Source organism: Arachis duranensis, chromosome 9 (assembly GCF_000817695.3).
Source record: "Arachis duranensis cultivar V14167 chromosome 9, aradu.V14167.gnm2.J7QH, whole genome shotgun sequence".
Classification (NCBI taxonomy): Eukaryota; Viridiplantae; Streptophyta; class Magnoliopsida; order Fabales; family Fabaceae; genus Arachis; species Arachis duranensis.
Window position 1 is genome coordinate 2,469,103 of NC_029780.3, and position 11,444 is coordinate 2,480,546.

Here is an 11,444-nt window from a genome sequence, read left to right on the forward strand (position 1 = left end):
TAAATCAGTCACCAAAATCAGTTACTACTATAAAATACATGCTGAAATACAAATACATATTAAAAATAAATTAAATCACACATATATTTATGTATAAATACACTAGTAGCTAATTTTAGTGACTAACTTTAATGTACAAATAATATTTTTTAAATTTTAAGATGCGAGTAATCTCATATTTATAGATTATACAAATTTCTTGTATCATTACTAAATAATAAATTGACACTGTAGGACTTAAAATAAAAAATAAATAAATAAAAAGAAAGAGGTAAAATTTGTAAAGCACGACAGTTAGTGATACCTAATTCACTGACAAGAACAAGTTTTGCGAGCACCGATTGAGCAAAAGATGGCAACTTTGATGTCAAAGATGCTCAAGAAGATGAGCTTCTTCATTCTCCTCTTCTGCATCTTCCTCTCTTTCAACACCAACAACAACAGCATCAACAGCAGAATAAGCATCACCACCACAACCACCTCCTCTTTCTGTAACCCCTCTTCTTCTTCTTCTGCTTCTTCTTGTTCTTCTTCGCACTCTCGTTCTGTTCCTCTGGACTCGTTTTCCAATTACCCTGTCTCGTTATCTGTCAAGATCAATGGTGGTGTTGGTGAAGATGATGACGACGATGATGATGAATTTGGTGTTCTTGACGCTGGTGATAATGATGATGATGACAAAAATGATTCTTCTGACGATGATGAAGATGGTGGTGAGTCACTTCAGTATGATTACTACCGAAATTCGTGCCCCAAAGCAGAACGAATTGTTCGCTCCACCATGCAACATATTCACCGCACCAAACCCTATTTGATTCCAGCTATCCTTCGCCTTGTTTTCCATGATTGTTTCATTCAGGTCCGTCTTTGTTGGAAAATTTCAAAATAAAGAAAAAGAAAGCATATACACGTTGGGGTTCTTTTTATAGGGTTTTGAGTTTCTGTGATTTTGATCACTCTTTGTTTTTCTTGAGTTGGCCCTGGCGTTCATGTTTTAGATGTTTTCTCGAAAGTGAAGATTATTGAATTTCATTGATTGTAATTTGGGGTTTTGTTTATCCAGATGCTCTAGTTATGAGGTGTATTTGGACTAAACTATAGCTAGATAATCAATAGTTTCTTGGAGAGTTACATAAAAATTGATATTCTACTTTAATTTTATTGCATATTATTGAGTACTTATGATGTTGTTATATATCTATGATGAGTTTGTTGGCTGCTTTCTAACTCAACTGTGTTTCAGGGATGTGATGCTTCGGTTTTGTTAGATGATGATGATTACATTGATTCAGAGAAAGAGGCACCTCCCAATGGAAGCCTCAAAGGTTTTGATGTAATTGAAACCATCAAATCCAAGCTTGAAGAAGCTTGCCCTAGAATTGTTTCTTGTGCCGATATTCTTGTACTAGCTGCTAGAGACTCTGTGGCTCTGGTAATGTGTTTTTCTCTTCTCTTCCTTTCATCATTGTATTTTCATGATAGACTTTGAATCTGTGATAATCTAATGTTGTAGATCTAATAGAAATCATAGAGCATTGTCCATTCATTTCTATGTTCATACACACTGGAACTTGATTTAGATCCGTGTTTACTTCAGGCTGGTGGCCCCTTCTATCCATTATATACCGGCCGGAGAGATGGTTCGAACTCTTATGCTGACATTGCAACGTATGAGCTTCCTTCGCCCTATTCTGATTTATCACACACCCTTAATTCCTTCAAAGCAAAGGGATTTGATGAAAGGGAGATGGTCACTCTCCTAGGTTAGTTTCTAGACATTCTTTTCACTTCTATTTGTATTAATGGGTAACAAGACCCTTTGGCCTTATCTTCAGGTTTGATTATATTGAAGCAGCTGATATATATGATCCTTCTTCCCTAAAGTTTTAGGGCAATGATTGTATATTTCAGAACCTAACTGTTTAGGACATACATCAATGCATCATTTGCTAACAAAATCACATTAATGCATGAATATAAGCTTGCCATTAATTAACAGAATCTAGTACTTTCTGGTTTAAGTGTGCTTACTATTTTCTGTTTTTTAAAATTCCATTGTTTTGGATGTGTCTTTGGCTTCTGCTTTTGATGCTATTTGGTGGTTTTGTGCAACTCACCATTGTCAATTGAGTGACTAAACTAGTCTGTATTGGCGAAATCCACTGCGAATTCTTCAAAAACCGCCTCTATAACTTCAGCGGAACCAATGAACCTGATCCTTCTATAGAAGTTGAATTTCTGAACCTACTGAAATCAAGATGCAGTGCATCATCTCCCTCATCTACATCAGGATATACTTCCCACCGCACCCTTTCATCAACAGCTTTTGAGTCAACTTTTTCCAGTGGCTCCCCTTCTTCCTCAGTAGAAGAGCCAGGAATTACTATGGACTTGGAACAACCTCAATCAGATTTTGGAATTACCTACTACCGCAACCTATTGCAAGGTAGAGGAATCTTGTATGCTGATCAGCAACTACTGGAAGGCGAAGTAACTCGTTATTGGATCAAGGAATATGCTCTAGATTCTACTTTGTTCCATAAACATTTCGCCCTCGCAATGATGAAACTCTCAGATCTCCATATATTGACACCGCCTATGGGTAACATTCGGCTCAATTGTTCAAAGGTTGCATGAAATGTTGCTAAGAATGAGATGTTCATGAAGTGCTTGTATGCATATTACATTTTGTTGCCAACTGTAACAGAAGAGTAGCTAGAACTTTTAAAAATTAGTTTCTGTTTCTTATCATTCCTATCAAACTAGTACACAGCATTCAAGAATCTATTATGATCCAAGTATCTTTGAGAAAGAAACTGAAGATATAAAATTTTGCACAATAGGAAAATTGGTAAACAAGAAGGTAAGAGGTTCTCTTATCCATATGATTCAATTCTACTCATGATGTGCTATCATAAATCATGTATGTCATACAAGAGCAATAACACAGGGAAAAGGAAGAAATTTCTAAAAAGTGGGAACTGAACCACATAAACTCATTTTCAGTTTTATCATATATGATACAACATGTGGAAAAAGGACACAACACAAGAGACACAAAATAGTGAAATAAAAACATTTTGCTATACACTGAAACCTGCAATGCCTTGGGAATTATGATTATCTTATCTACAACCTGATTGAACCAAGTCTCTGCTTTGAGGTTCTGATGCTAACAGAGGGCTGTGGAAACGATAGCTCTGAGTGCATATCCATGAAAAACTGGTCCACGATATCTAAATAGACAGGGCTTTTAAGGCGAGAATAGTAATGTAGTGCCTCTTCTATGTCTAGTACATCCTCAAGATCACCCTCATCAACCATATCTAATTCTCTCATCTTCTGTGCTAAAAGTAAAACATTAGCTCCCTTTGTTGAATCCTCCTTATTTCTTACTTGTGATGAGTTCCCTTTGTTTTTCTTCTTCTTCTTCTTCTCCTCCTTTGGCATGTCTTCATGAAAGCTCTTTTGTGGACTTTGCTTTGCAAAACTCACAATATCTTCAATTTCTGGCTCTTTTGACTTGGAATTTGTTATGTTGTTGCTGTTGCTGCAAAACCTCTTCATTCTGCTGAGATCATACTGCAAGTGATCATAGAACTCATTGTAGAATTGGTCACTTGTTGTGTGAGTTCTTGCATTGCCACTTCCACAAAGTAAAGTGTTGAAGGAGAGTGATCTTGGTAGTTTTTGGTACCCTCCACGGAATAAAGACCTGAATTTTCTAAGGCTTTTGTGGAATAAAACCTTGCTTTTGTGAATGGTGTCTCTTAGCAGCATTTGTGATTTTATTGAGAGAAGGAGGAGAGGATTTCTCCAAGTGGTTCTTCTGTCTTATCTTCAAGAGCAAGCATGGTTTTAAATATGCTCTAGTTCTTGTACAGTCTCCAATTTTGTCCTGATTCTTATTCACATATAAAGATAAATGCAGATTGGAATTAGTTTCTTATGGTTACCATAAGACAAAAGAAATGTACTCTAAAAGGGTTTTATTTCCATCTATGTTTCAAGCTTACCTTTTTGTCTACGGCATGATTAAAGTCAAAGCTAGTAACCAAGGTTTTAAATTGCAGTTGCGGTCGATTTACATGAATAGATTTAAGTATTTAACCATATGATAAGGTGAAAATATTAATGTCAAAGGTTAAGGTTATCAAATTTGATAGTTCACCTAACCTCGTCGAGCTAAGATAAACTCAAATAATAAAATTCAACTGGTAAACTTGATTTGGTAATCTAAACTTGTAAAGTTTATAGTTAACCAGAGAGTTTGATAACCATGTCAAAGGGGCAAAGTAATTTGGGGTCATGATACTTGTGTAGATATTTTCCTTGAATGTGGTGGTTGTTCCTATTTGGCTTACAGATAGTTTACAAAAGAAAGCATAAAAAAAGGACTTTCAGTATTCATATTATCAGAGATGTTAGTACATTGTTTTGGCTAAGGTACAAAGTTGCCAGCAGTGTTGCCTAAAAACATTAAATCAATAATTTGCAAAGCTTGGCCAGATTTGAAACATGATGAATTATGACCCCCCTAAATCAAATTATTCTTAGTTTGAGATTTGCAGGGGTTCTATTATTTTTAACTTTAGTGACTTGTGTTCATTTAATTAATGCACCTCCAAAGTAGATTCAGTCAGTGCTTTTAGCAGAAAAATCAGTAGGGTCACTGAGAATAATTAATGACACACATGCTCACATTCCAAACCAATGCTAATTAAGTAGAAAGCCTTATTAATACTCATTCTATACTAAAAAGTTGTTTTAACTTTTTTGGTACATTAACAAATCATAATCAATGCAACAATATATAATTTATATCTAAATAATCCCATTTTTCGTTGGCAAACAAGTCTTAATCCACAATTAATTAGCGTCATGGTTCTTAAGTAGGAAAGTTATCGAACACATTGGTCCCACGGTCAGTTAACCAAAAGGACCTCGACGCTGATTAATTTCGGATAGAGACTTGTTTGGAGCTTACTCCATTAATTTAAGAAGTGGAGAGAGTATACTATTTTGTAAGAAAGGGGTTAATTGGTAGTCATGTCACTATCAGATTTTGACATAGCTTATTAATTCCTCTACCCACCTCTATCCAAAACTATGATAGTTAAAGTGTCTGCACTGTGTTTGGCAGATATCTCTTTTTATCCTGAATAACTGTTTACCCTGCAAGGGAGAGCAACTTAACTCTGGCAGCAAAAACTGACAAAACTTTGGATGCCCAAACATGTACTACAACTGCCAAATTTTGCATCTATCATTCATGAAGATAACATGATATTTGGCAGACTATATTAAAGATAGGCTTTGGTGCTTGGAACCATGCACTGTCTTATTTTGGAGCTTATTGTTTATTTTGGTGTTCAATCATTCATTGTTGTTTGATACTTCAGCAGTTGTATTCAAAATATAGTTATATATAGTAGATAACAATAATGATCCACAAAGTCAACTGTTTTTTGCCTTGAAAACACTTAATTCTACCAGGAATAGTTGAGATCATTTATAAGTTATTAACAATTTATTAGAAGAAAAATGTTATTTAAAATTCACTTTTCTTTTCTTTCTTTTTTTTTTTAAAAAAAAGAAAGAGCTCAATGCAGCAAAGTCAAACACATCACAATCTAATCTAACCGACAATAAGTTAGGTGAATTGTTTCCCTTCTAATTGATGGTAAAACATTCATATCATAGATGTAGTTATTTCCCACATAAACTTAGCATATTGTCATTTTCTCCAAGATAGATTGGTTCTGTTGTCCATGTTGAATATCTGACACCAATGTTGCCCGTGACCAGCATTAAGTATACAAAACAAAGTTGCAGAGTGGCAGCTAGAACAATTAATCTGCATCTTAAATAGCATTCATTGATTCAATTCTCTCAGCATTGAATAGAGTTGCCAACATAATACCTGCTTATGAACCGTTATTTATATGATGTAATTATCAAAGTCAATTTAAAACAGTTTGAACATTCTTATTGCTGACAAAGACAGTCTAAGTTTTTATTTGGAATAAGATCGGATAACATATACAAGCCCCTATGAATCCATTTTCCTTTTTTACAAAAAAAAAAAAATTACAAATAGGAATTCTCCCCCCTAAAAGAATAAAAAATAAAATAGTGTATAAAATCATCAGAAAAGAAACAAGGGTATGAAAAATGAATAACTGTCAAGTGCACAATACAGATTTTTTATTTGCTGCTCTGCCCTATTTCAAGTTTTTTCTTTCTTCTTCTATATATAAAGATTAAAGAATCTAAGTGAACTTAATAACTATCAAACGGAGGGTATAAATGGGACAATGCTATGATGCATCAGATTGTACTTGGTGCATCATGTACTAAGGCAATCAAAAGGAATAAACTTGAATCATGACGGATGCCACATTGCCACACTTTTCATTGTTCAAATCTCTACCATTGTATTGCCTTAATGCACGGTGCACCAAATTCAACCCGGTACATCTAAGACATCTCCCTATAAATGATTATAATGGAAATCATAGCCTTTGTAAGACCTTTTCTTCTGCAGTGAGTATTCTCAGCTTCTCTTTTTAAATTTGAAAAACTGATGGAGCAACCTGTGCACTTCACCATAGTTATTAGTGGAAGAAACAAGACGATCTTTTATCCACTGTGGTAGCTTGTTGACTGGGTGGGATAAGCTCCTTTTGGAGGAATCAGATGCATATCTAGTATCAACAAGCAAAATTGCTGCATAGTCATTAATATGACGAATTGCTCTACCTGAAACAATATACATACATATAACAGTGTAATGTAAGTCCTATAGAAGAAAACCCCTTCAAGATGTTTGCAAGTGCTATATATGCTTAATGTACAATAAGTAATGTTACTTTGAACATCCAATAGTGTGTATCAATTGGACACGTAGCATAATCTGATGGTGAAAAATAAGTGTTGAAGTAGGGAGTCAAAAGTAGTGTCGGCATGGAGTTTGAAGGTTTCGATGTTCAAAAACTATTTTCCATGCACCATAGAGGAAATCCAGTAAGATATTGTGCAATCATGAGCTTGACCTTTGGTTTGCTACATGAACTTAATGCATCAAAGAATTAATTAGTAACAAAGCATTGAATTTCGGTGAAGATTAATTCCTTATAAATTGCTTAACCACATGTTTGGTGTGGTATGAGAAAGACCAAACCATGGTTTCAAGGGTATAAATTGAGTTTCAACTTATTTGGCAAAAATTGGTTGAGCTACATTTCAACAAAATTACCCTTTATGGGTCCCTCTCTGGCTGCAACTTCTTAAGATGTCAAAACCACCTTGTGCATCTCCACTATATACATCACAACTAGCACCAAATGGGGTATTTTCAATGGACTTCGAATTTCGAAAACCTTCTATGTGCTTTATCCTTTCCAATAACTCGATATCAGATGGACTAGCATATGGCAGTCCAACCATGATGACACACCGACCCATTCCATCACTTAAGTTGATCCCTTCAGATATCTTCCCACCAACAACAGCAAGGAGCACTGCACCACTTTGAGATGCTTGGTTTGCTTCTGTACTCACACTTGATAATGCACAAATGGCATCTTTATATTCCTTTAGAACAGATTCAACTTCCATATTATTCCTAGGCTCTCTAAAGATACGCTTCCTCCTAGTAATCCTCTCAATGATGCCAGAAGATCCCCAGAGTTCATACACTTTACCTTCATAATCGAAAGAAGGGAAGAAGACTACGATTCCTTCAGGAACCACAGTCACCAAGTTACATAGCAAAAGGCCTAGTTCTCGCATCTATAAAACACAAAATGGAACATAGTCAATCATTGTCCGCAGTTGAATACTTCAGGTGTCATTTGGTTATTGTCTACACAAAGAGGACAGAGATGTTGGAGACAAAAACATCCCTTTAGCAAGACAAATTTTAAGATAATTTTTGTACTTCTTGAATAAAGAGACACAAGAGATGTCTCCGAGACAATTTTTAAGTAAATTTCTATACCTTCAAAGAGATGGGACACTGGAGAGTGGAGACCCATGTCTGCCATCTCACTGTCTCCATCCTTTCTATCTCAAGACAGAAGCCAAATGCTACATTTACAAAAGAAACCATGCTAAACAATGATAGACAAGAATAAGGATATGCTCACCATGTCTAGTGAGCTTCTAGAGCTGTAGCTAAAATCAAAGGAGCGGCCAGAAGGACCACGAGAAATCGCAATTGGCATAATGCTATCTGGAGGGACAATGTGGCCGCATGAAAAGAAATGCAACTGATTCGGTGGTAACCACGGAAATAATCGCTCCCTTGTCTCTTCTATAGGTTGAAGAGTTCCCCCTACTAATAGAACAGCATGTGCTTGATCTACAATCTAAAGAAAGCTTCAGAGTTATTTTCTTGTTCATTATATGTCACGAAAAGTAATTTAAGCTACAAAGTACTTATTAACTTAAGACATCAGTGTCAAGCAAACCTCAGAGAAAATCTTCTCGCCACTGAGCATAACAAACTTGATATATCCCCCTTGTTTCCTAAAGCTTGATGATGAACTAGACCTCGAAACTATTATCCTTCCATCGCTATCATTGTTTGTCAGTGACAGTAATATATCCGCTAATGCCTGGAAAGCAGACAGACATCCCCCCTCCTCCCCATGTTCCCGAATTTCATTGCGTGCTGATGTATTCTCCAAATTAGCCACCTTTTCTCCATAACTATTAACCTGGAAAATCAAGTAAATTTTGACATCAAATTGAAGACAAAAAAGTTTCATTAAAAAATGTAAGTATTTAGTAGCAGATTCACCTTGTGCATGATATTACTTTCCTTTATATACTTTAACAATTTGATCAAGTTGATATTGTCTATATTTAGTTCAAAGATAAAATCATTGATGGCCATAGTAAAATCAGATGTTCTACTTTCTTCAGAAGCATGTTCTATGTCATGGTAAGAATCCATCGGATTTCCATTCTTCTCATTGAGTAGTACTCGAAGGAAAGCTTGAGTCAGAACCATCAGAGTTTGAATATATCTCCGGTTGGCTGGTCCCAAAAGACTCCGGAATCTCACAAAGTACCATTCTACATGGCAATGCACATTCTCCAGCTGTCCAAATAGGGAACAGAACAGTTAAATTCAAAAGTAAATATAACTTGTTCAATGTCTATGCTAGATAAAATTGACGAGCATACCTGTGATAAAGTAATTTTTGAGTCATACATGCTGATGAGTGAATCAGCTAAATTATGTGCCTCATCTATTATAACAATATTGGATTTTAAATTCAGACCAAGAGCTTCACGAGATGATTTCGACAAAAGAGATTGATATGGAAGAACAACAAGATCAGCTCTCACAACCATGCTTCTAGAGCCATAGTACGGACAGGTTCCCAATGTTTTTCCAAGGTTTGCAAGATCTTCAATATCCAAGGGTCCTCGTTCAGATACCTCATTCCTGAATTCATGTTGTAGTTTATGTTTTCTAAGCATTGGGCAACCAGAAGAGGCCTTTGTTCTGCGTGTGTGTGCACCTACTCTTATGTTCTGCAAGTTCAAGAGACATTAGTGCCTAGACAATTCTATCTTATTTATTCTTGCCAAGAAAGAAAAGGTACCAACACCAAGCAGTGACTAATAGATAGGAAACTTAGTTCCACAATTAGACATTAAGCATAGAAGTTAGCATTGCTTATGTTTCCATCTCAATTTTGTACTTCTAAATAGAACTATTTTTCTTGAATCCTTAGCCAAGCATGCCTTGTTGAATGAAAACATTCTCAATATTAAGTTTCTATGTGCCATTTTTCAAAAGAACAGTGATATACCTTCACTCTAGTAGCTTCATTTTTCTTTTTCTTCTGGAGTTCCAAGCATCGCTCATTTATGCGTGTGGAGTTTCCAAGTGAAAGCACATCTATGGTAAAATACAGACATTTGTTGTTAGCCATTTCAGCTTAATCAAATGGAAAATGATAAAAACTTCTTCAAAATCTCAGTTCCAAACCTTTGTTAATGCAAAGATTTTTCCTTGACCCTAAACTCACAACAGTCATCTCATTAGCAAAGATTGTCTTCTGTAACTCCTTTATGAACTGCGAAAGCTGTGAATGTGTTCGGCTACAGAAATAAACCTTGAACTTCTTCTCATCCTCCTCCCCCTCAGCATCATCAGACTCATCTTCACTCGAAGAATTAAGCATGCTTTTAGTAGCCTTCCTCTTCAACATCACACTCCCTAAATCCCCTTCTTCTTCACTCTCATACTCTTCAAGTAGAAACTCCTTGTCATCAACATCTGTTGTATCAATTTTCTTTTGTGAGCAAAGCACTACAAATAACACTCATAGTCTTCCCAGTACCTTTTATAACACACAAATCTCAACAAAATTAACCTAATTCTTTTTTTTTTCCCTAATAAACAAAACAAAGCAAAACAACAACATGGAATTGCTTCCAATAATGTAAGACAGACTAAAAACAGTAAATTCATTGTCTTCCTCTTCTCCTAACTAGAACATAATAACATCACCAAAATTAAACTCATTTTGCAAACAATTAATAATGCAAGAGTGATACAGCCAAAAACTCCCAAATAAAATGACGTTAAATTTAAGATTTAAAAAAATCAGAAATGAATGTTGAATTACCAGTAGGGCTTTCTAACATGGAGACGCCACCTTGGTTGAGAGAGTGATAAAGAGCCTTCATGAATTCCATCTGAATCGAATATGGCTTGAAAGGGAACGCTGAGAACTTCACTTCTTCTTCTTCTTCTTTAACTTCCATATTCTTAATTCCTTCACTCCTTTCTTCGTTCCTTCAGTGTCGCAGCGTTGATTCAACGAATTTTCTTTTTCTTTTCCTTTTTTGGGTAATAATCATCCAAGAGAGAAATGAAGACTTGGCGCTACTACCATATGGCGGGAACAAAAAAAAAAAGTGATTTTATAATTTTTTATTTAATAAAAAAAAGTTGAAAATTTATTTTGAAGTATTAATTAGAAGTTGTTTTGTTTAAGCTTATTTTGTAAAAGGTATAAAAAATATTCAATTTTTATCTTTTATCTTTTATTGATATTTATTATTGAGATATTTTATTCCCTTATTCATACGAGAGAAATTGTCCTTTTATTATTCAATAAAAATATTTATTGTTCATTTTCTATTGTATGGGAGATGCAATAATTTTTTATCAAATATACTGTAATGTTTTTTGTTGGTTTTATTATTAAAATTTTATTTCATTTTACTCGTATAACAAACGTTTCAAAATATTTTGATTTTATCTTAAGATTTGATTAGTTAATCATTTTGAAAGATTGGAGAATAATAATTGTTTTTGCTATTAAGGACATGTTTGAAGTATTACTCGTTATAAAAAGGGAAACGTCGTCATGTTTTATCTATGGATGAGTTATATGCCGGATTCCAAAAAATAT

The 11,444-nt window shown here is 34.9% G+C and overlaps 3 protein-coding genes across 3 annotated transcripts; 1 reads left to right on the forward strand and 2 right to left on the reverse strand.

Annotated features, from left to right (window-relative positions):
* The first annotated feature begins 303 nt into the window (after nucleotides 1-303).
* LOC107463897 (putative Peroxidase 48) lies at nucleotides 304-2,767 on the forward strand. Its single transcript, XM_016082780.3, has 4 exons — nucleotides 304-859; nucleotides 1,244-1,432; nucleotides 1,598-1,763; nucleotides 2,144-2,767. Exons 1-4 carry the CDS (start codon nucleotides 353-355, stop codon nucleotides 2,635-2,637), a joined length of 1,356 nt encoding a protein of 451 aa, XP_015938266.1. The 5' UTR covers nucleotides 304-352; the 3' UTR covers nucleotides 2,638-2,767.
* A 148-nt stretch (nucleotides 2,768-2,915) lies between these two features.
* LOC107464074 (transcription repressor OFP17) lies at nucleotides 2,916-3,937 on the reverse strand. The gene has a single exon (XM_016082977.3). The coding sequence runs from the start codon at nucleotides 3,778-3,780 to the stop codon at nucleotides 3,130-3,132; it is 651 nt and encodes a 216-aa protein (XP_015938463.1). The 5' UTR covers nucleotides 3,781-3,937; the 3' UTR covers nucleotides 2,916-3,129.
* Nucleotides 3,938-6,119: 2,182 nt separating this feature from the next.
* Nucleotides 6,120-10,868, reverse strand: LOC107463896 (uncharacterized). The gene is given in 10 exon segments (XM_021131177.2): nucleotides 6,120-6,797; nucleotides 7,265-7,794; nucleotides 8,151-8,372; nucleotides 8,475-8,723; nucleotides 8,807-9,109; nucleotides 9,196-9,549; nucleotides 9,831-9,919; nucleotides 10,010-10,325; nucleotides 10,327-10,364; nucleotides 10,653-10,868. Coding segments are annotated over 10 exon segments (2,481 nt in total). The 5' UTR covers nucleotides 10,792-10,868; the 3' UTR covers nucleotides 6,120-6,556.
* Between the last annotated feature and the right edge of the window lie 576 nt (nucleotides 10,869-11,444).

Coding starts and splice junctions, on each gene's coding strand:
- LOC107463897 (XM_016082780.3), top strand. CDS start 353: ATGGCAACTTTGATGTCAAAGATGCTCAAGAAGATGAGCTTCTTCATT. Junction 860..1,243: donor TCCATGATTGTTTCATTCAG/GTCCGTCTTTGT, acceptor ACTGTGTTTCAG/GGATGTGATGCTTCGGTTTT. Junction 1,764..2,143: donor GGAGATGGTCACTCTCCTAG/GTTAGTTTCTAG, acceptor TGACTAAACTAG/TCTGTATTGGCGAAATCCAC.
- LOC107464074 (XM_016082977.3), bottom strand. CDS start 3,780: ATGCTGCTAAGAGACACCATTCACAAAAGCAAGGTTTTATTCCACAAA.